Here is a 25240-nt window from a genome sequence, read left to right as displayed (position 1 = left end):
ACACGATTATATACCATTGAAAGGCTCTTCTTGCAAGGGTTAAGCTATGTCTGAAAATAAATCCAAAAGGAGTTCCAATATAATTTTAATGTCAATGTTGTTAGAAAATGAGATGTTTTGAAGACTGATCAGTGGCTATAAATTACTCATTTGGCTGTAAATTACTCATTTTTATTCATGGTTTTATAATTCAAGTACATTCCTTAAAAAACAAAAATACTCTTTACCCCGTACCCTCACTTGCATAAGTCTCAGAAGTTACACTGCATATGAAATAAGGAACACGTGATTAGATAAAAGGAAAAGTTCCAATAACAAAGGCACTGTATTGTACACAGGCATTAATTGCTTTAACACACTGCTAAAAAAATCTTTAAAAGTAATTCTTACTAGGGCTGAATAGATTTGGAGGAATGAGGAGTGACTGCTAATGGATATGAGGTTTCTTTCTGGTATGAATAAAATATTCTAAAGTTGATTATGGTGATGGCTACACAACTCTGTAGATATAGTAAAACCACTGACTTGTATACTTTAAATGGGTGACTTGTATGGCATTTGAATTATACTTCTATAAAGTTGTTAAAAATTTTTAAAGTAAATGATTAAGTCTAGATGCTTTAATATAAAATTTTATTTCCAACTAAAAAATAGAAATATTTATAAAAATCTCATTTAAATGTCTGAGCTTATATTTGTTCCTGTGGCATATAAACACCTTTTGATGGCATCTCCCTCCAGTTGCACAGTTATATGAAATTATTCCCATTAACTCCAATTCTAGAAACTAAAATCACACACACACATATATGTGTGTGTGTATGGTTTCTAGAAGTCTGAAGGTAAATAGTATAAAGAGTTGAAACATAACCACACAATTGAAATTAGGTGTTATGAACAAACAATTCTATCTTTCCTCTAAATTTCTGATCACCCTTTTTAAGAAAACTCAGCTTTCAAAACTTCTTTTGATTACAACCTACAAGAAACACATTTTGCATAATGACCCAGTATACATACGTGCATACATGCAACTGAAATGAAAATTTTATCAAATAATTAAACTTACTACCTGTAATGTACCCTAGTATTTTCTTTCCCATTTTGTTGGGGAAAAAAAGTTACCACCTGCTACACTGATCACAGCTGGCCACCTGAAAAACACTTCCAGCTCAGGTAGTAGTGGCTAGGATATTTGACACATTTGGTACAGGGTGACACAGAGTAGGCACTCAAATATTTGTTATATACATGATAGTGGTAGAAATGGTAGTTGAAGACAAATTACTGCATGAAGGCAGAAAAAACAATTCTTTTCTAGATCTAGAACGTACATGGAATTACTTTCTAATTAAAATACCTGCGAGGTGGCTTGGACTAGAGAAAGCACTAGTTTTCCAGGTTTATTTGTTAGAGAACAACAGCTGTAAGTAGATTAACAAAGTTCTATTACTAAAAGCCATGTGAAAAACATATACTATGTTGCATTGTTATGACAGCCTTTATGCTTCTGATGTGACCTGCTATTGAATATTTTTAGTTATAACAATTAAGGATATAGCAGAGATAAATAAAAACAGATCTTCTTTAAACTTCATTCTACCCACTTGTTTTACGCTTGTATTATTTATAAGATATGCCAAACTGGTTCTATCCTGTCATTTGTTGCCTTTGCTCGCCCTCTAGCGGACAGGCTACTGTGCAAGAAATAAAGATTGGAAATTGCAAACACTGGAAATAAGGAAAGCAACTGGAAACAGAAGAGAAACAATAGGTTTCAAAAGAGAGCACAGATCTGTTGAGACCACTACATTTGAATATGTATTACTGCTCTTTTAATACATATAAATATCTAATCTTATATATTATAAATTCTGGGTTAGAGAATACAATTATAAACCAATATATTAAAACATTTTAAATGTAACTTACTTTTGTAGTGGGCTCTGGCTTTGAGCCATAAACAACTCCTTCCTAAAGAAGTAATTAATCTTCTGAGAAAGGAAAAATCAATAGGGATGCTCTTTGAAATCATGAATTCTGCCACAGAGGATGACATACCAAGACTACTGCTTTCTATACAGGAACCTAGAAGCTTATTAAAAAGAAGGCTATATTGTGAGACTTCCACAGTTTCTGGAATAAAAAAAATGATATAATAAAATTCATTTATCTTAAAGTGTCTCAAACCTCCATCTCATACTCCTTTTTCTTTCTCCTCCCCTTCACCCTTTCTTACCCATTATAGGACTCACAGTCACTAAAATGCAATCATTTTATATATTCTCTTTATTTTTCTTCTCCTTTTTTGAGACAGGGTCTCACTCTGTCAGCCAGGCTGGAGTGCAGTGGCATGATCTTGGCTCACTGCAACCTTCACCTCCTGGGCTCAAGTCAACCTCTCGCCTCAGCCTCCTAAGTAGCTTGGACTACAGGTCCACCAGGCCTGACTAATTTTTATGTTTTTTTGCAGAGGCAGGGTTTCACCATGTTGCCCAGACTAGTTTCGAATTCCTGGGCTCATCTATGGCCATACCACCCTGAACACGCCCATATCGTCTGATCTCAAATTCCTGGGCTCAAGTGAACTGCCTGCCTCAGCCTCCCAAAGTGCTGGGATTACAGGCATGAGCCACCGCGCCCAACCTATCTTACATATTCTCTAAGTCAGAAACGAAAAAGCATTTGACAAAAGAAAAACCATTAACTTCCTTTGCAATAGAGAAGATAAAAAGAAGCTTGACAAAAATTTCAGAGGATGCATTAAGACCTCTGTATTTGATTCCCACATGTAACTGTGTATCTGTAGTGTCTTGAATAATTTCTCAATTCTGTTTGTATTATATCTACAGTTCAGACCTTAGCCTTATATATCCCTTGACTAAAAACAAATCATCCCCTAATAAATATTTAATGCCAAATTTAAAACAATCCTTTAATGGGTTTTCTATTCCTTCAGTTATTCTTAGAAGAAAGAGAAGTCATCTTAGAGACTTCTCTTTTATTCCCTATATTCAGTCAGTTGGGTCTGTGAGCTAGACTGTAGTTCTTTACTGCTTTAGAATCTTTTAGTTATCCAGGCCTTATCAGGAAATTAATCTCTCTACTTTTAGTCTTTTCCTAAACACTACTGCCAGAGGAACTTTCCTGAAACACCAATTTCATTATATCACTCCCTAGACCCAAAACTCTAGTGATCCCTTTTTATACACAGAGAAGAAAATTCCTTTAGCCTGACATTTAGGGTCTTCCAAAATCTGGCACAACTATCTGTCCAATCTCCCTATTACTACTTTGTTTCATTACCAACTAATTGTATATTAAAAGATTGCTAGATAGCAGCCATTGGGCCAGGAATACCAAGGTAAAGAAAATAGTACCATCTTGATTGAGCTCACTTTGTATAAGGAGAAACAGATAAGAATGCTCATTACAATACAGGAGCACAGTGGAATTAAGTGGAAAAATGAAAATTTATAGATAGTATGATGAAAGTACTGAGGGGAGGCCCTCAGGTTAACGTTTTCGTCATCCTCTGAACCTATCACATAGCTCATTCTTGACCCAAAGCTTTTGCTCATGGACACCCAACATTCAAGAGTACTGACTACCATTTCCCACATTGGTGTTTGAACTTGGCATCTGTTTCACTTCCTCCATTTCTTTCAAGTTTACCTGTGTTCCTAGGTAACGTAAACTAAGTTCTGTATCTATTCAGTGATAAGAGAAAAAGCTTGCTCAGGGCATTTAAACATATTGTTTGCTGATGACTTGACAGAAGTAGGGAAAAGGGAATGATAAAAATGCTTGTCTTAGGAACTGCTGACAAACAACCCAAAGATAAGCATCTCAGATTTTTTTAAACCATCAGGAAAGTATATTCAATTTGCAGATAACACATTTTACAGAAAACTACTTCATTAAAAAATATGCTGGAATATAAAACTCAATCAAAACAGGTGGATAACTGTTTCTTATTAACAGTTAAACACCAGATGGGCAAGAGATAATTAAGATAGACTTTTAAAAAACATACCTTGGGAATTTTGAAAACCTGGTAGATTCTGCAAAACTTCAAATGTCTGTCTATAAAGGCTCTTGGCTAAGATTTCATGTGCAATTGTACAGAGTAAATTATGTCGATTAAGCACATCCAGTCTATCACAAGGCCACAGAGGCGTATTGATTATCCACTCTGACTCTTCCAAAAAGAAAAAAATATGAATAGTTTATACCATGAAAATGACACTTAACAGTATAATCACAACTAATGTTTCAATACATCTTTTGAAGAAACAGGCAAAACTTAAATATATGTACTCAGAGAAGATAACCACGGCTCAAATTTATTAGAAATAACTTATATAGTGATGATCATCATCTGAAGAAGATGCAAACAAATGGCCACTTTGTTATATTTATTTTTAATTAATTCTTCATCTAAGTGTACTAGTCAATTACTAATTTTAAATGTTTATTTTTATATAAAAAAGTTCAGATTATCACAAATATTTGCTTTAACATAAAATATTACTTATGTGGACAAGTTTAACAATTTCACAATAAATAATTTAATTAGTTTTTGGTATTACTGGGGAATAGCTTTTCTTTTCTTTTCTTTTCTTTTTTTTTTTTTTTGAGATGGAGTCTCACTCTGTCACCCAGGCTGGAGTGCAGTGCAGTGGCGCAATCTTGGCTCACTGCAACCTCTGCCTCCCGGGTTCAAGCGATTCCCCTGCCTCAGCCTCCTGAGTAGCTGGGACTACAGGCGCGTGCCACCACACCTGGCTAAATTTTTTGTATGTTAAGTAGAGATGGAGTTTCGCTGTGTCAGCCAGGACGGTCTCGATCTCTTGACCTCGTGATTGGCCCACCTTGGCCTCCCAAAGTGCTGGGATTACAGGCATGAGCCACCGCGCCCGGCCAGCGAATAGCTTTTCTTAACAATTTCTGTCTATTTTAAAAACAATTTCTATTATGAAATCGTTGTTGTATACAGAAGAATAATATATGTTATAAAAGCATAACAATAAAATTAACTCCTATGTACCCATCACACTCACCTACGACCCTCAAACCAACAGACCTCAGACCCTCTTTAAAAAAAGAGAATATTACCTATAATGCTGAAGTTCCTTAATTTCTGCTCTGATTTTCACATTGAGAAAAACAATGGGAGACTGTAGTACAGAACACTGAGGTACTAAAATGTTAGAAATGTCAATATTTTATCATTTACCTAATTTACTCAATCATTATACACATAGTGAAACATTACTATATGTAACATTCAAATCATATTTTGGTGCTCTTTTTCAACTGAACTAAATGTAGAAGTAATCCTTTTATTTTGTGGCCTTCCTAGCACAGTGAATATAAAAAGTATTGAAGAAAAAGTTGATAATTCAAATATATCATGACAAAAGAAAGCTTTTAGTATCCAGTATAAAGCTTTAAAAAGGAGCTTTTCAATTACTAGAGACCATGTGATTGACTGATTGGCCTAACAGAGTTATACTATGTGTTAGGAATGTTCTAAGTGCTTTAAGAATATTAACTCATTTAGACAGATACTTTCATTAATTTGCTTCTACATTTGCTGACATTTTAATATAGAGAGAAATGTAAATGAATTTAATATCTTCAAAGACTGTATGATCATCTGTTAAACATAATTCTCATTAAAAGTAAAACTGTTAGTTCACCATTCCTTATAAAGTGAATTTTACTTTGATTGAATAAGTTCAATTATTTTTTATCTGTTAGATATATCCCATGTACAAAAAGTATATTATATAAACCTTTTCTCATAAAAATTGCATCATTTTTCTTTATTTAATACTTATTCTTTATATTTAAGGTAGGGTAATGGTAACATTTTTTCGAAAGTGTATATGGTATTTTAAGAGATTCATTTAAAATTTTTATCAAACTGTTTAGGTATATAAAAAAATCTGACCTAGCATGCTCTCTCCCCACATCATCTCCCTGTCTGGGTTTTTGGGTTTTTCTGTGTTGCCATCTTTTTTAAAAACCTGTTCAGTGTTGCCAATCAACCAACGGTCTGTGAGGGGCAGCATGGGATCAGGCAGCAGGGTTCTTCCCCGCCTTGCCTTGGTTCCTTTGCAGGATTGAGCCACCTGGCCGTGGGGGAAGGGGTCAAGCTATATCCCGATACATGTAGGGTAATGGTCCCTGCTGGCACATCCAGGTTGTGGGCCGAGCTGTGCTGGGGAGAACAGACCTGGGCATGGAGGGGAACCGCTCCCCAAAGGTTTCCGGTTGCCTCTCCTCTTCCTACTTTTGTCAGCCGATCAGTTTGTGGTTTCTGTGCCCGCAAAGGCTTCAGGAAGCATTAACAAAAGAAAACTATATATATATATTTTTATATATAAAGGTATACATTTAATATAATTATATAAAATATATATTATATAAATAAAATATACATATTATATATATAAAATACATATATATATATTTTTTTTCCCGAGGAATGGGGCAGGGATAATGGAGATGGTGCTGGGAAATGAGTCTCCTGGGAGAGGGGGCCTGGCCACGATGCTGAAATATCTCAGGCTTCTGAATGGCTGGATTTCCCTAGGACCCTCAGAATAACAGACCTCAGATCCTCAGACCTGCCCTGGGGCCTGGTGGTGAAACTGAGGCCCGTACAAGGCAAGTCGAATTCTGAGTTGTTGGGACTAAGCCTGACCCCCTCTCTATGCAAACCCTCCCCCGCCCCACTCCCCCACCCCCCACCGTGGCCCTCAGTAGGGTTTTGTTTTGTTTTTTTGAGATGGAGTCTCAGTCTGTCACCCGGGCTGGAGTGCAGTAGCACAGTCCTGGTTCACTGCAACCTCCGCCTCCCGGGTTCAAGTGATTCTCCTGCCTCAGCCTCCTTAGTAGCTGGGACTACACGTGCCTGCCACCATGCCCAGCTAATTTTTGTATTTTTAGTAGAGACAGGGTTTCACCACGTTGGCCAGGATGGTCTCGAACTCCTGACCTCAGGTGATCAATCCACCCACTTCGGCCTCCCAAAGTGCTGGGATTACAGGCGTGAGCCACCATGCCCGCCCCTCAGTAGGTTTTAAGGAGCCCCCAGACCTTCTCCCCTTCCTGGCCTGACCAGCCATACTGCTTCATCACCCCTGGTCACAGGCCCTGTCAAGTACTGCACAGGGATTCCCACCCAGGGGCCCTGCACCATGAAATAATGTGAAATACTGACTGTGGACCAAACACAATCAAACCTCTGTTTTTAAGAAGAAAAAAAATCTGAGTAAGCTAATCATTCTATGTATCAAAGTCGACTGAAACTGATAAATGAGAAGTCACTTAGAAATTAATAGCTTTAAATTTAATCTAGCTAGTTCACAATTCTACCAACATAAATACTTTTATGAATATTTTATGAGAACTCATGAGAATTAAATTCCCAAGAATAAGAAACAGTTTACTAGTGGGCTTAATACTAGTTTTATAGCAGTAAAAGTTGTTATAGCATTCATCTTCATGTTTTTCTCTATTTCATATTTGGGAAATATTTTCTATTTGTCTAAAATCTCAGAATCAAAGGGAGAGCATATTTTCCATAATAGCCTGTCTTTATCCACTTACCTTCTGACATATGCACATTCAGTCATTACTCACACAAGATTTTGAATATACACACTGGGAACATAAAACTATTAAATGAATTTCCAAGCTAGTCAGTGAGACTATCAAACAAATAATTATCTTTTCCAACAGTGAATACTAAAATGGGGGAGTACCTAAAGATACCTATTTTTCCCCTAAGGTATACATTTATTTTTATTTATTTTTTTGAGACCGAGTCTTGCTCTCTTGCCCAGGCTGAAGTGCAGTGCCGCGATCTTGGCTCACTGCAACCTCTGCTTCCCGGGTTTAAGTGATTCTTGTGCCTCAGCCTCCCGAGTAGCTGGGATTACCAGAGCCTGCCACAATGCTAGGCTAATTTTTGTATTTTTCTTAGCGACAGGGTTTCACCACATTGGCCAGGCTGGTCTCGAACTCCTGACCTCAAGTGATCCACCGGCCTCGGCCTCCCAAAGTGCTGGGATTACAGGCGTGAGCCACCAAGCCCGGCCAAGGTATACATTTGATATAATCCCAATCAAATTTCCTACAGAACTGTATTAAAACCTGATTTAGTAATTCTGAAATTCATTCAAAGAATAAACAAGAATAGCAAAGAATAATTTAGAAGAGGAGTGAGAGTGGATAGACAAATGGAGACAAGTGGAGAGAGGATAGACAAATATCACATATTCTAAGATTATATTAAATAAAAAGAGCATCGTGCTAGCATAGAAACACAGAGATGCTTGGGAGAAAGGTGCAGAAACAGACCCAACAGATTCAAGATTCTAATATATGATAAAAATGGCATTTCAAGTAAGTGAGTAAAGGATGAAATGGGAAAACATTTTGGGGAAATAAATAAAATTAACTTCCCATCTAATACCAAAATTTAAAACTAACAACAAATGAAAAAATTGAAGAACATATGGATGAATATGTAACTTTGAGATGACTAAGGACTGCCTAAAAGCATGATACAAAACAAAAATTATTAAATATTTAAAAAGCAGCAGTTTATATTAAGTAGAAAAAATGTCAGTAGGCAAAAGAAAACAAAAAATGCAAAAAACATAATAAAGATAAAGAAAAATGAAAAGCTGGGAAAAATATTTGTAAATACCCAACAGATCAAGGACTAGTATCTTTAATATGTAAAACTACTGCAATATAAAAAGGACATTATTATACAGTGTGATATTTCCTAAGTGTGATATACACATCACTGATGGTACCTGAAAATTTTAGGTGTTACATTAGAATTTTAATAATTGTATTTTAAAAAATTATAAAGATCACATTAAATACAAAAATCACAGTAAATCTGTGATTTCACAAATATTTGGATGAGGCTAAGTTGCTTGATTTACTTTAAAAAAAGTTTACTTTATTTATTTTTTTTGAGACAGGGTCTCACTGTGTTGCCCAGGCTGGAGTGAAGTGGCATGATCACTGCTCAATGCAGACTCGACCTCTGGGGCTCAAGCAATCCTCCCACCTCAGCCTCCTGAGTAGCTGAGACTACAGGCATGTGCTACCATGCCTGGCTAATTAAAATTTTTTTTTTAAATTTCATAGAGACAGAGTCTCACTATGTTGCCCAGGCTGGTCTCAAACTCCTGAGCTCAAATGATCCAACTGCCTCGGCCTCCCAAAGTGCTGGGATTACAGGCATGAGTCACTGTGCCTGGCCTTAAATGTTTATTTTTAAAATATAAATGTTTACTATAAAAAACTCAAGCAAAACAGAAAAGTACAAAGAAGTATTTCAGAAATAATTAAAAATCCCATGACTGCAAATAACCAGGGTTCACATTTGGTGAAAATTATTTGAGAAAGAGGTGTTAATGACCTAAGTAGTAGGTCTTGATGAGTAGATATAAATGGAACTGTGTTATTCAATCAAAGACTAAAGATGGCCTGGGCTAACACAGCTTTGTGCTGGGAAGATCCAGCCACTGATTGAAAATGAAGATGCCGGGCGTGGTGTCTCACGCCTGTAATACCAGCACTTTGGGAGGCCAAGGTGGGCGGATCACCTGAGGTCAGCAGTTTGAGACCAGCCTGACCAACATGGAGAAACCCTGTCCTACTAAAAAAAACAAAAAAACAAAAAATAGCCAGACGTGGTGGCGCACACCTGTAATCCCAGCTACTTGGGAGGCTGAGGCAGAAGAATTGCTTGAACCCGGGAGGCAAAGGTTACAGTGAGCTGAGATCATGCCATTGCACTCCAGCCTGGGCAACAGAGCAAGATTCCATCTCAGAAAAAAAAAAGAGAAAGAAAATGAAGACAACATGTTTTTTCTGAAATGATTTTTCTTAAATATTAACATTGTTTATACGCTTATATTCGTACTGTAGTCACAGGCACTGGTCCACATGTGTGAGCTAAACTTTATGCTAAATTTCATAGTATAAACACACACACACACACACACACACACGTACACATGTTCTTTCAAAACCTGCAACCATTTCCTCTTTGGAAGGTATAAAGATACATAAATGAAGAAAATCCATCCATCCATCCATCCATCCATCCATCCATCCATCCACCTCGACTAATATTTACTAAATATTTACTCTGTGCCAGGTACCACCACAGGTGGAATACTCTAAGTGTAATTAACTTTCAAAGAAATAAAAATGGTAGTATTTATAGCAGTGGTTAAAGAATGCAGTGGGGGAGCGACTTGAGCGGGTATGGTTTAGGAACACAGGTAAGGTATGAGAAAACGTCACTATGTGAGAGTGGTGTAGCGCGGTGGTCTTCAAAGTGAGGTCCCCAGATCAGCAGAATCAACAACATCTAAAAACCTGACAGACATGCAAATTTTCAGGACCCACCCCAGACTTAATGAATCAGAAAATCTGTGGGTGGGTCCAGCAATATGTGTTTCAACAAGCCCTCTAGAGAATTCTGATAATCAAGGTTGAGAACCCCTGTCTTAGATTTACCAAAAACAAGCTCAATACCACCATTTTGCTCAGGAGGCTGACTATCTTAGGTTTGGATCTGTTTGTGTAGTTTGTGCTTCTGATCTAGTTGCAATTTTATGAAGTCTGTTTAGAGGAAAAACTAGGAAAACAATAGTACTGGTGTAGTAGTTAAAAATACAGACTTTGCAGTCAGATAGACCTGGATTGGAATTCCTGCTTTACACTTATTTGTTGTGTGATCTTCTCTGAACCTCAGCGTCCTCATATTGGGATACTATTACCTACGTTATGGGGTTAGTATTGATTAGATGAGATGACACAAATAATACACTTAGCACAATGCTTGGTAGATAGTGAATACTCACATTATTATGAAACCAATAATGAAGAGAAATGCTAAATTCAGAAAACAGACCAAGAACATAAACAGGCAATTCACAAAAAAGTAAGGTCCAGATGGGGAAAAAATTTCTTTAATAATTAAATGCAAAGTTGGCCGGGTGCAGTGGCTCAGGCCTGTAATCCCAGCACTTTGGGAGGCCAAGGTGGGCAGATCACGCGGTCAGGAGATCAAGACCATCCTAGCTAACACGGTGAAACCCTATCTCTACTAAAAATACAAAATATTAGCCGGGCGTGGGCGACAGACTGAGACTCCGTCTCAAAAAAAATAAATAATATAAAAATGCAAAGTAAAGCTGTGAATAACTTTTGCCCTATCAAACTAGCAGAGAGATAAGAAAAATAATAATACTAATTGTTGGCAAGGGTATTTCATAAGCTGCATCTTCATACACTGTTAAGTAGACTGTAATTACTACAATCTAACTGAAGGTGTAGAGGACTTTTATAGTCTCCTCACAGAGAAAAGACCTGGAATGGAATGTACTGAATAGCTAGATTAGGGTTTGCATAACCTGGAATGTACCAGTCTGCCTGTCTGATAACCAAAAAACATAGTATCAGGCACTAACATCTGGAATTCTTAACTAACGTCTGCACCTGTGATCCCTAAAAGGACATGTTCGTATAGAAGCTATATCTAAAGGAAATAACTCTCTAAGATTTTCTAATAAAGTTGGGGGCTTTTTTTTTTTTTTTTTTTGAGACAGAGTCTCGCTTTGTCGCCCCAGGCTGGAGTGCAGTGGCGTGATCTTGGCTCACTGCAAGCTCCGCCTCCCGGGTTCATGTCATTCTCCTGTCTCAGCCTCCAAAGTAGCTGGGACTACAGGTGTCCGCCACCATGCCCGGCTAATTTTTTTTTTTTATATTTTTAGTAGAGATGGGGTTTCACTGTGTTAGCCAGGATGGTCTCGATCTCCTGACCTCGTGATCCGCCCGCCTCGGCCTCCCAAAGTGCTGGGATTACAGGCATGAGCCACCGCACTTGGCCCGGGGGAGCTTTCTAATAAACCTGAAATAACATCTGCAAATCTGAATAGGGAAAATTTGTTGATATTTGCCAAAAAGCTTTAAAATGCCTTTACCCTTTAACACAGCAATTCCATCAGAATTTATCCTAAGGAAAAGTAAGATTTAGCGGTGACGTTTAGCAGGAATTATCGTTTACAACTGAAATCTGAAAAACAAGCTAGTTCAGTAAAAGTGGATTCATGGATCAAAAGACAGATCTATCCATCTGTCTATTTATAAGATAGAAAACCATGCAGCCTAGTAAGTGATGCTGTAGAAAAATTTTTCACTGAAAGGCTACTGCCTGAAAAAAATGCAAAGTATAAACGTGTCGGTATAACAACATTAAAGTGGATAATAGCAATTTCTGGGTGACCAAATGATATGGGATTTTTAACATTAGTTTTGCTTATCCAGCTTTTCATATTTATTAATATGTATTACTTATACAAAGGCAATAAGTTATTTCAAAATTCAAAGGCAGTTTCTCAATAAATGGCATAACTTTTTTACAAAATTTGATTATAGAGAACTAAGATACTTATTTTTCAGCCTCTGAACAAGGATTATAAAATGATAGTCTTAAAACCATTTTATACTTCAAGACTTTTTTATGTTGGTATTGGGAGATGGCATGGTAGCAATCTGTTGCTCATTTGCAGGATAAAAAGCACTAGTATGAGAAAGAGTTTGAAATGTCAAAGTGAAATGCCAAAACAATAGATTTGTTCTCGCCATCAAATCTGCCACTCACCAAACAAAAAAATGTGTGAGATATTCCGCATTTCTCAAACTTGAGTAATGTATGTAACTCCATCTTTTGCAAATTCAGTAGGTAATGAGAGCATATTTTTAAAAAGGAAAAATATATGTAAAAAGTTAATCTGCTACTCTGTCCTCCAAGCACTCAATTTCTCCTCCCAGAGGCAGAGTCAGCCACTATTACTAGTTTCTTGTGCATTCTTCTACACATATTTTAAGGGTATATAAGCAAATATGTATTTGTCCATTGTATTATTATTCTTATTCAGATGGTAGCAACTGCTCTGTACATTCCTGTTTTTTTTTTTTTTTTTTGGCTTTGCAATAGGTCTTGAAGATCATTCCAAATGAACACTTACAGATCTGCCTCATTCTGCTTTATCATATGGCTATAACACAGTTCAACTGGTATTCCCTTAATGAGCATTTAAGCTACCTGGAATTCTTTGTTACCATTGTTGGTGTAACAAAAGATTCCAGATAATTTAATATGCATACCTTTGTATACAGGTATAAATGTGTGTGCAGTACAAATTCTTAGAAATGGAATTAGTAAATGAAAAAAAAATGTGTTTTAAACTTTTGACATTTATTTTGCCAAAAAGCTCCTAAAGACAACCTCTGTGAATGTCTATTTCTCTATACCCTCACAAAAAGCATATCACCAAACTTTGATCTTTGATAGTCTAATGGGTTCAAAATGGTGTTTGTAATTGTAATGTATATTTCTCTTATTACAAGTGAGTATTAATCTCACTTATTATCAGTGAGATTGAGCCATTTGTATTTCCTTTCTTGGGAATGGCCTGTTCACTATAGAGCCCTTTTAAGAATTAAAAAATTCTAGGAACAACTGAGCATACTTCTGTGGCCTCTTCTTTTGTAGAGATAAAATTTTACTTATGAAAATTACTTTTAGTTGAAACTGTCACTGCAAAAAAAATACTGCTTATAATTGATAGAAGTTTAAAGTTAGTCTAAAACGGAAACATTGAAATTTAAAACAAAATCTCCAAAGATCACTCCACATCTCTCCCACAAACTCTCCCAGTTTCTAGTTTGAGAAAGACTGGTTTTGCCACAAACTTTCAGACAGGAGGTTCCTATCGTAAGGTGACCCAAGTTCATTTTTATAAACTATTTTCACCTTCCCATTTCTTGACACATCGCTTCTTTCTTCACAGAGCTTGTGAGCTCTGGCTTATATTTCACTAATTTCCATTTTTGTATTTTGGTACTCTTCCCACTTAGGAAACTTCACTGACTATGTTTAAGTTGAAGAATACCTTTACAAACGAGCTTTTGAATGAAGCCTACTCACAACCTCTGTATTAAACCCTCAGCACTGAACATATACAAGATATTTTATATACATATATTTCCCATATATGAATCACATGTATATGAATATATATATGTGCTAGTGTTTGTGTGTTAGTGTTTTACAGTTCTCAATTTGCTTTATTTATTGATTCCATCTTCCCACCTAAACTCCTGAGATCCTTGAGGTTTTTTTGTTCTTATCCCACTTTATCAAATAAAATCTGCCTGATGGTCCAAATAGCCAGCGCTATCATTAGCTTCATTAGTATCGTAACACTATTGTGCTCTTTTTAATTTTTCTCATGCCAAACTAACCTTATTTGTTCCTGCTGGCTTAATTTCACTGTAATTTCTGCTTAGAAGAATTGCCTTATCAAGGAAAGTAAGCTCTACTCATCTTGGTTTGAAGTCATGTTTGCCCATACATATGAAGATAGAGTTTACGCACACTGCAATCAGGATTTCCATTTTACACAGCGGCTGAAGCCTGGGCTCTGAAGCTGGATTGTCTGGATTTGAATTTGGCCTCCATTCCCTACTTGTTATGTCATTTCGGGCAAGTTGGTTAATATCTCTGACAGCATTTTCTTATCAATAAAATGGGGATTTTAATAGTTCCAAATTCAGGGTTCTATGAAGATTATTGGGGATAATTCAGGGAAAGCATTAATACGGAGCCTAGGCCATAGCAAGAACTAGGTTTTGCTTTTTTTTTTTGAGATGGAGTCTCGTTCTGTTGCCCAGGCTGGACTGCAATGGCGCGATCTCAGCTCACTGCAACCTCCGCCTCCCGGGTTCAAGCGATTCTCCTGCCTCAGCCTCCTGAGTAGTTGGGATTACAGGCGCCCACCACCATGCCTGGCTAATTTTTGTACTTTTAGTAGAGACAGGGTTTCGTCATGTTGGTCAGGCTGGTCTCAAACTCCTGACCTCAGGTGATCTGCTGCCTTGGCCTCCCAAAGTGCTGGGATTACAGGCATGAGTCACCACACCCGGCCCAACAAGAACTAGTTTTCAAATGAACAAAGGTTTATATAATTTCTTCTTTAAGGCTAAGTTAACTTTCCCCTTTCAGTTTACATGACAACCTTTCCTACCCACATGTTCACTAGGGTTTAGACCAAACTATTAACCACAGTTCAATATCAACTTAAGGTAATTACATAGACAAAAATGCATGACAAGTATAACAAATTATTTTATGCTTGCATATATCAGGACTTACCCCTCATTACCCAAATGGCACCATCTAGGCTTCCACTTTTTAGAAAAATTTCTGCTGCAACATTCACAATTTGACATCTTGATGCTAACTTCTCAGGCCCTATAAGTCCTTTTAAACTTGTAAAGTGTATTTTTAATTCATATAGTTTCTCTAAGACCTTCCTTCCCTAGAATAAAAATAAAGAACACTAATTGGGTATCAATCATTTACAAACACACAAAGCCATTGATAATTATTCACAAGCCAAGTATCCAGTTTGAATCATCATCCTAGACTGCTAGCTGTTAAGCTGCTCCAAGACTCTTTCCTTAAGCCCCTTCCTGTTCAGCCATACAGATGAAAGCGAAAGAGGAACAAGCAAGGCTCTGCCTCATATTAACCACCTCTTCCCACCAATACCACCAGACCCCCTTTATCAGAAGCCTTCTTTTTATTTGTTTTATACACTGTACTTCTCCTTAAGATTTCATGTGATGAAAGGCTTCCATGATTTAGCATAGAAAACTACTGATTATATGTTTTTGCTCCTCTTCTGTTGGTCAATCTGGGATCCAGGAGGGAGAGACAGTAAAAATGAAAATAATTTGTTATCAAATTTAAACATACTCAGGAGGAGGCTGAGATGGGATGATCACTAGAACCCAGAAGTTTGAGATCAGCCTGGGGAGTGTGGTGAAACCCCTGCCCTACCTTCCAAAAAATTCAGACAAAGAATGATAGTGAAAAAAAGGATAAACTTGTTAGCTAAAATTCTTAATTCAGTAGACTAATTATTTCATGTATTCTACATGAAAATTACCTTTGGTTTGGACATCAGAAATTGGACATATATCATTATTTTATACCATGAGCCAGCAAGCTTTTCCTGTAAATGGCCAGATAGTAAGTAGCTTAGGCTTTGCAGGCCACATTTAGTCTGTCGTACATTCTTTTTGATTGTTGTTTTTTAAATTTGTAACTCTTTAAAAATGTGAAAAAGTCTTAGCTTGAGGGCTGTACAAAAACAGGCTTTGGGTGAGTTCTGGACCATATGGGCCTTAGTGTACAGACCCTTGTTTTATATTCTATAATATTTGAATTAGATGCTTATTATGATGTCAAGCTACCTTCAAGATGACTGTATAAAAGAGTGCATTTTTAAAGGGATATGTTTAGTTTACTGTCAATGATTTTATTTTTACATTCAAAAAGGAATAGGTTTCATTAAAAAATTCATACTAAGTAATAAAATAATTTTCTAAAGTAGTTAAAAATTTTAATTAAAATAGATAAAATTCACCAATCTACCAATGTCTCAAATAATAACCAAATAAAATTAAAATATACTCTAAAATTTCAGCAAAATCAGTCTGAGTTTCTCTTTTATTAAATTTGAGATGCAGTCTATAAAGACACATGCATATGTATGTTTATTGCGGCACTATTCACAATAGCAAAGACTTGGAATCAACCCAAATGTCCATCAGTGATAGACTGGATTAAAAAAATGTGGCACATATACACCATGGAATACTATGCAGCCATAAAAAAGGATGAGTTCATATCCTTTTTAGGGACATAGATGAAGCTGGAAACCATCATTCTGAGCAAACTATCACAAGGATAGAAAACCAAACACCGCATGTTCCCACTCATAGGTGGGAATTGAACAATGAGAACACTTGGACACAGGGTGGGGAACATCACACACTGGGGCCTGTCATGGGGTTGGGGGAGGGGGGAGGGATGGCATTAAGAGATGGAGTCTTGTTCTGTCACCCAGGCTGGAGGGCAGTGGCGCGATCTCGGCTCACTGCAACCTCCGCCTCCCGGGTTCAAGCAATTCTCCTGCCTCAGCCTCCCGATTAGCGCCATCACCCCCTGCTAATTTTTGTACTTTTTAGTAGAGATGGGGTTTCACCATGTTGGCTGGGCTGGTCTTGAACTCTGGACCTCAAGTGATGCCCCCGCCTCAGCCTCCCAAAGTGCTGGGATTGCAGGTGTGAGCCACTGCTCCCGGCCCAGTCTGAATTTTTATAAAGGATCTTCTTGTTAGATAGTCCTCAAATTCCCAAGCACTAAATAGTCAATAAATTAATGCTACGACCAACTTTAAGCTCGATTGTGAGAGCAAACACAAGGTACACCTTGCCTACTCCAGGCCTACCACACAATAAGAGCTAAGCCTCCTGAAGACTTATGAGCCTGGAGACCTACTATACAACCATTCTAGGTTAAAAATTTTTTTCTTTTTAATTCATGAATTTTGTAGGTATACAGGTGACCATGTACTTAAATGTTATTGAACATATATATTCAATTGTGAAATAACCTCTTTATAAAAGCAGCAAGTAACAAAAGATAAACTTTAATAGTTAATTCAATAGTGACCACACTCTCTACTCCACTCTCTATATAACTCCATCCCTCAGCACTTCCTCCCTATTTTGGATTTCCTGTCCTCTACTTGAACTTTATTGAGTCTATAACTCCACCTGCCACCTCAGAAATATGTGAAGAATGGTAATACAACATGGTCTTGAGTCACTAAACCATCTCTATGGTAAGCTAAGCCTCAAAGTTAGACATCAAGATATATGGTATATAGTGTTCCAAGGTATTCTAAGAGGTGATTTTTAAGAAGTTCTGTTAATTGTGAGTATTCTGAGTTCATCTTAAGAAATGTGTCTTGGCTGGGTGTGGTGGCTCACACCTGTAATCCCAGCACTTTGGGAGGCTGAGGCGCATGGATCAACCGAGACTGGGAGTTCAAGACCAGCCTGACCAACATGGAGAAACCCTGTCTCTACTAAAAATACAAAATTAGCCAGGCATGGTGATACATGCCTGTAATCCCAGCTACTTGGGAGGCTGAGGCAGGAGAATTGCTTGCACCTGGGAGGCGGAGGCTGTGGTGAGCCAAGATTGCAGTATTGCACTCCAGCCTGGGCAACAAGAGCGAAACTCCATCACAAAAACAAACAAACAAAAAAACCCCACAAACAAAGAAATGTGTCTTGGACTCTTCTAAAATTACAAACAACTGATACTCAGGTGTTGGCAAAATAGTATGAATTGAAAGTTACTTCAAATAAATATGACATTTAGCATGGATTCTTAACCCATTTATACCTAGTGTTACATTATTGGAACACTAAACTTATGGGAGTTATTTATATCCTACTGCTCAAGGTCATCACCAAGGTCTGATTTTTCACAAAAAACATTTGCAATCTCTGGCATAAATGGGTTAAGTGTTCTCTATACTGAGATTTTATTTGTTTTTATAATAAAAATTATTTTTTAAAGATGGGAATCTGTCCACATTGCCCAGGCTGGCCTCGAACTCAGCTTCCTGAGTAGCTGGGACTATAGGTACATGCCACTGTATCCAGTTTGAGATTTTGAATAGTAGCCATTTGCTTAATATACCATCTAATAAATCACTCACTAGTCTGGGTCCCACTTTATCAATTGTAATGATTATTAGCAAACTCCTAATTTACAGGGTTAACTTATATTCTGTTCATAATTTTAAAACTAGTAGTCTCTATACCAAGCCAAGACAAAAACTTAATGAAGTACCTTGGACCACTGCAACAGCTTGTGATAGAAGCACATAGCACTGATTCCAATTCTTCCCAGTACACCTTTATCTACTTTACTGTTTTGTGGATCTTTGCTAACTGAAACACAAATAGGCATACAAAAGAAAATAAAATAGTCACTTAAAATGATGGAAGAGGCAAACTAATACAGAATTATTGATACTACCATAAAGACCAGGTGTTGGCAAACTGTGCCCCGTTTTTGTATAGCCTAGGAGCCAACAATGGTTTTCCTGTTTTCAAAGCATCGTTTAAAAAGAAAATAAAACTATGTGATAGAGATCACATGTGGTGTGTTCGAAGCCTAAAATATTTACTATCCGGCTTTTTACAGAAAGTTTGCCAACCCCTGATAAAGGCTACAGTAGTAAAGAGCTCAGGTCAAAAACAAAACAAATTCAAAACTATATAAACTCTGTTGACTTGTAATAGTAAAGAGAGTAACAACTTAAATAATTCAAAAATTCAGGTGCTCCACTATAATTTGTTAGCAATAGTTTTACCAATCTGAGTGAAAAGAAAAATAAGAATGTGAAACGTTTGATACTAAAACACCAATTCTTGACCTTTTACCATAATCTAACAATAAATAGATGGAAAAATTCAGAAAGAGAAGGAAGAGTATCTAAAGCCTGCATTAATTTATCCACAACATGGAAAATATTCAAGGGTTTTACATTCTTTTTTTTTTTTAATTTTTTTTTTAGTTTTACATTCTTGTTAAGAACACTGCCACTGGCCAAGCTGTGACTTATGTCTGTAATACCAGTGCTTTGAGAGGCTGAGGTGGGAGGATCCCTTGAGCACAAGAGTTCGAGACTAGCCTGGGCAATGAAGCAAGATTCTGTGTCTACAAAAAATAAAAAAATTAGCTGGGTGTAGTGATATGTGCCTGTAGTCCCAGCTACTTGGGAGGCTGAGGCAGTAGAAGTGCTTGAGCCCAGGAGTTCGAGGCTGCGGTGAGCTATGACCGCACCCCTGTACTCCAGCCTGGGTAACAAAGGAAGACCCTGTCTCTAAAAAACAAAAAAGAAAACTGCACCATCCTCATACACAATATTCAGGCCAATAGTTACATTTTACCTGTTTCAGCAAATTCACAAAAGGGAATATCTGGTCTTTCATCTTCATAGTTTTTTGTGAGTGTTTCAGCAATGCAAGCACAAAATGTCTGGAAATCTGCAAATTTTTCACAGCCCATTTTTACGTTAATGTATAATTTTCCCAATTTGGTCCAGTCACCTTTTTCTTTACAATGCTATCAAAATTATTAAAAACAAAACAAAAAAGAAAAAGAATGAAAACTATGTCATTTATGCAAACATGTCTTTAGGGCAAAGCATGTTTAGGCATTAGATATACATAGATTAATAAGACAAAATCTGCACATCTTATAAGCTTACCAACAAGTATCACATCAACAACACACTATTGTAACTTTGCCTTTCTGGCTATAGTAAAGCCTCTATAAATTTCAAATAACAATGCACATTTGTTTTAATTATCCAGGTCTTAAAGTATTTAACTGTATGCACCCCCAAAACTGAACCTGACGGTGGAGATGGATTTTACGGAAAACATGATGAGCAGCATAATTTGAACTGTCTCCATGGCAATGCATTATTTTACTACTTTTAGAAAGTACATTTTAATGTTATCTGGCCATTTATAATTTGGGCCCACATATCGTTTTGGACACTACGTTCTACAAAAGTGGCCACAAAGTAAATTTCAGTCAACTTATTATCTTTCTACAATTTCTGTTATAAACTAAAGAAGTTGTTCACATCAAGAAAAAAAGTTGTCTTAAGAATATAAAAGTACTAATTAAAACCAGAGCAACAATTACTACATGAATACAAAAACGATATTAAATTTAAAAGTAAAAATCATCCTGAAGGTCCTCATTTCTTATACTCTAAATGGCTGGAGAGTTCAGTGTGACCTGGGCTTTCTCCCACCATTTCACGTACTGTAGCCATCCATGACAAGTACCTCAGCTTTCTTATGCACTGAGCGAGTCTGCCCAGTCTCAAAACTTAAAGACTAAGCTTCGAATTATTATTTTACTTTAATATAATTTTGAAACTGAACAATTTTTAGAATTATTTTTAGTACAGTCCACAACTCTAGAAATTAAAATGTTTGCCTTTCAAAATATTAACTTGTAAGAAAAACAAAACTTTCTTTCCTTGAGCATTTTCTCTGTATAACAGCCACATTTCTAAAACTTTTCATAAAATGGGGTTATTATTCAAACCTTTTTTGTTGCTATTGATTTTCAGAGATCCCAGCAATGTATCTAAAATAATAAATGTCATACCTCTAATTTATTCAAGGCTGAATGTAAATCACACTTCCAGTTCTTTTTAAATTGTCTCATCTGTAACCTTTAACAAAAGAAAAGAGTTAATTATACTATATTCACCCCTTAAAAGTCACTGCTGCTTCTAATTAATCTGTCCTATGGTTTATAAGAAACCAGAAGAAAAAATGAATGTATATAATATGCTATAAACATTCTTCAGAGCTGAAAAAAAGGCAGCTATATAGACACCTACTTTATACTATTTCCTCCCCAAAACAATAAGAAGGAAAAAGCAAATTCCACATGAAATCATACCTTCAGCCTAACTTGTAGACAGAGGATGTCAAAACTTCAAAAATAACTGTGACTAAAAGGAGAAAAAAAATACCAAATCCTGGCACATGATCTCTACTGCTCCTGCCCTACCCTTACTGCTCCACAGGATTTCTGGCAATCAAAGACCAAAACAAAAACAGAGCAAGTAAACACACAAAACCTGATGGGGAGAATGGAAGAGGGAAACTAGCAGAAAGAGCTAGCACTGATTTAAAAATACTGCTACAAAGACTAAGCCCACATTAAGTTTGAAAATGCTAACAAAAAAAAAAAAAAAAAAAGCAAGCAAGCGTCTGGGTAGGTCAGAACCACAAGGAAGGATCTTAAAAGCCTGTGATTTAAACAAGGCAATTTTTGAAATGCATAGTTTTTGGAAAAGAAAAAAAGACAAAAATGAAAGAAACACCCTTTGGCAATTAGAAGAAAATTAAAAAAAAGGCAGCTGGAATAAGAAGGTGTCATTGAACTAGTATTATGTAATACCTAACTATGAGTTCACCAATTTTGGTAATTCATCTAGAGCATTAAGAAGGAAGAACATACTGTCACATTTGGGATTAAGAAAAAAAAACAATTTTCTAACTCCTTTTATGAAGCAAGTATAACTGATATTTAAACTAGATAGACAGCCTGTGTGAGGTGGCTCACACCAGAAATTTCAGCACTCTGGAAGGCCAAGGTGGGCAGATCCATTGACCTCAGGAGTTTGAGACCAGCCTGGTTAATATGGTGAATCCTACCTCTGCAAAAATTAGCTGGGTGTGGTGGCATGCACCTGTAGTACCAGCTACGTGGGAGACTGAGGTGGGAGGATCACCTGAGCCCAGGAGGTCCAGGCCGCAGTGAGCTGTAATTGCACTACTGCACCCCAGCCCGGGAAACAGAGCAAGATCCTGTCTCAATCCATCAACACACAAACAAAAAACAATAGCTTTTATAAATACAAAAAAACCACATAATAATACAGAAAACCTCATTCACAATAGCACCCAAAATATTAAGTACTTATACAAAGAAAATTATAAAACACTCCTGAAAGACACGTTACTACTACATGGAGTTAGGAAGTTGATACTAAATATATGGAGAAGCGTACATCCAAGAAGATCCAGGAAAACACTGAAAAACTATGAAAAAGAATTATCCCTACCAAATATTAAAACATACTATTAAAGCTTCTGTAGTTACTATAGTGTGGTTCCAGTGCAGGAATAGGTAAACAGTCCAGTGGAATAAAATACAAAGTCAAGAAACAGACCCCATTGTATATGAAATTTAGTATATGATGAAGGTGGCATCTCAAATCACTGGAGGTAAAGATGGGCATTTTATTTTACCATTATTATTTTCTGAGATGGAGTCTTGCTCTGTCACCCAGGCTGGAGTGCAGTGGTGCTATCTCGGCTCACTGCAAGCTCCGCCTTCTGGGTTCACGCCATTCTCCTACCTCAGCCTCCCGAGAAGCTGGGACTACAGGCGCCCGCCACCACGCACGGCTAGTTTTTTGTATTTTTAGTAGAGATGGGGCTTCACCATGTTAGCCAGAATGGTCTCTATCTCCTGACCTCGTGATCTGCCCACCTCGGCCTCCCAAAGTGCTGGGATTACAGGTGTGAGCCACCACGTCCAGCCAAGATGGACATTTTAATACATGTTGTTGGAAAAGTTGGATAATCATTTGGAAAAGATAAAACTGAATACATTTCACATAACATACCTAAGAGAAAAAACTCCACGTAGATTAAAAACCTAACTGTAAAGATGAAGTCACACAAATAGTAAAAGAAAACGTGCCAGTTTGCCTAAAACCTTCATGTAGAGAAATGATGACTCAAAACCACATGCAATAAAACATAACCTTGACTCAAAACTTAGAAAAAAGATTGAAATATAAGGTTGCATAAAAATAAAACTTTTTGCATGGTAAAAAACACCAGAAGGTCAAAAGACAACTGACAAACTGGAAGAAAAATTGCAATATATACTAATATATACTACAAAGGCCTAATACCTGTAATATATCAAGAACTCTAAAAGTTTAAGAACCAAAGAACCAAAACCTAATAGAAAAAGGGGAAAAAGAGTGAAGAGTTCACATAAAACTTGTAAAAATAGCCCTCAAATATATGAACAGAAAATGCTCAAATTCATTCATGAGAGAAATGCAAACTAAAACACCATTTGTCATCTAATAGATTAGCAAACATTGAAAAACATTCTAACACATTATGTTAGAAAGCTAGGCTGAAATAGGCAGTCTCATATTTCTGATGGGAACACAAATGGGTACAAGTATTCTGGAGGAAAATTTGGCAATACCTAACAAAAGTTACATATACTTATCTTTAAAAGTTATGTTATATACTTATCTTCACAATTTTTTGACTTTTAAATAAGCTCACAGGAATTTCCAAAAATAGTACACTGTGCACTCTTCACCCAGCTTTTTCCAATAGTGACATCTTATATACCACCAGGAAACTGACACTGGTACAATATTGTTAACTACAGGCCTTATTCAGTTTTTATCAATTTTTACATGTATTTGTGTGTGTGTATGCAACTGCAACTGTTCCATTTCTACAAAGGAACTTTCTCATGATACCCTTTTATACTCATCCCCTCTCCACTGTCCCTGTCCCCTGGCAACCACTAATCAGTTCTCCATTTCTTAGTTTTGTTATCTCGGGGATATTACATAAATGATACGTATGCACTGTGTAGCATGTAGCCTTTTGAGATTAGCTTTTAAAATTCAACATAATTCCCTTGAGATCAATCCAATTTGTTGCACATTTCATAGTTTCTCCCTCTTTTTCCTGAATAGTATGCCATGGTATGTACCACAGTTTAACTATAACTACTCATTCACCTATTGAAGGGTATCTGAGTTTTGTTTTTTTTTCCAGTTTCTGATTATTACAATTAAAGCTGCTAAGAACATTTACGTGTAAGTTTTTATGTGACCAAAAGTTTGCATTTCTCTAGGATAAATGCCCAGGAGTTCAACAGCTGCCTTTGGGATGTGCATGTTTAGTTTGTAGAGAAACTGTCAAACTGCTTTTCAGAGTGGCTGTACCATTTTATATTCTCACTAACAGCATATGATCCAGTTTATCCACACTCTCCCCAGCATTTGGTGTTAACAATATTTTAAAAAAAATTCTGTTATTCTGATAGGTGTGTGGTGATATCTCATATAGTTTTATTTTACATTTCTCTTATGGCTAACAATGTTGAACTTATTTTCATGTGCTTAGTTGCCATCTGCATATCCTCATTGGTGAAACATGTTTATGTCTTTAGCCCATTTTCTTTTCTTTTTTTTTTTTTTTTTTTTTTTTAAGACGTCTCACTCTGTTGCCCAAGCTGGAGTGCAGTGGCACGATCTCAGTTCACTACAACCTCCGCCTCCTGGGTTCAAGTGATTCTCTTGGAGCCTCAGCCTCCTGAGTAGCTGGGACTACAGGCATGTACCACCATGCCTGGGTAATTTTTGTTATTTTTAGTAGAGATGGGGTTTTACCATGTTGGCCAGGCTGGTCTCAAATTCCTGACCTCAAGTGATCTGCCCACCTCGGCCTCCCAAAGTGCTGGGATTACAGATGTAAGCCATGGCGCCCAGCTCTCATTTTCTTTTTTTTAATTATTTATTTATTTATTTTATTATTATTATACTTTAAGTTTTAGGGTACATGTGCACAATGTGCAGGTTAGTTACATATGTATACATGTGCC

The 25240-nt window shown here is 36.8% G+C and overlaps 1 protein-coding gene across 1 annotated transcript in view; it reads right to left on the bottom strand.

The window, feature by feature from the left end:
- The window catches only part of TOPAZ1 (testis and ovary specific TOPAZ 1), a 95650-nt gene that overhangs the window by 6885 nt on the left and 63525 nt on the right, over positions 1 to 25240 (bottom strand). Inside the window, exons 13-18 of the mRNA XM_031009542.3 lie at positions 21182 to 21248; positions 19942 to 20116; positions 18836 to 18936; positions 15272 to 15437; positions 4037 to 4201; positions 1933 to 2136 (exon numbers count right to left, since the gene is read on the bottom strand). Coding sequence (XP_030865402.2) covers positions 1933 to 2136; positions 4037 to 4201; positions 15272 to 15437; positions 18836 to 18936; positions 19942 to 20116; positions 21182 to 21248 — 878 coding nt within the window. The remainder of the gene's footprint in view (positions 1 to 1932; positions 2137 to 4036; positions 4202 to 15271; positions 15438 to 18835; positions 18937 to 19941; positions 20117 to 21181; positions 21249 to 25240) is intronic.

Source organism: Gorilla gorilla, chromosome 2 (genome assembly GCF_029281585.2).
Source record: "Gorilla gorilla gorilla isolate KB3781 chromosome 2, NHGRI_mGorGor1-v2.1_pri, whole genome shotgun sequence".
In the NCBI taxonomy this organism is placed as follows: domain Eukaryota; kingdom Metazoa; phylum Chordata; class Mammalia; order Primates; family Hominidae; genus Gorilla; species Gorilla gorilla.
The sequence above is the reverse complement of the archived record's forward strand: the minus strand, read 5'-3'. Positions and strand labels throughout refer to the sequence as shown.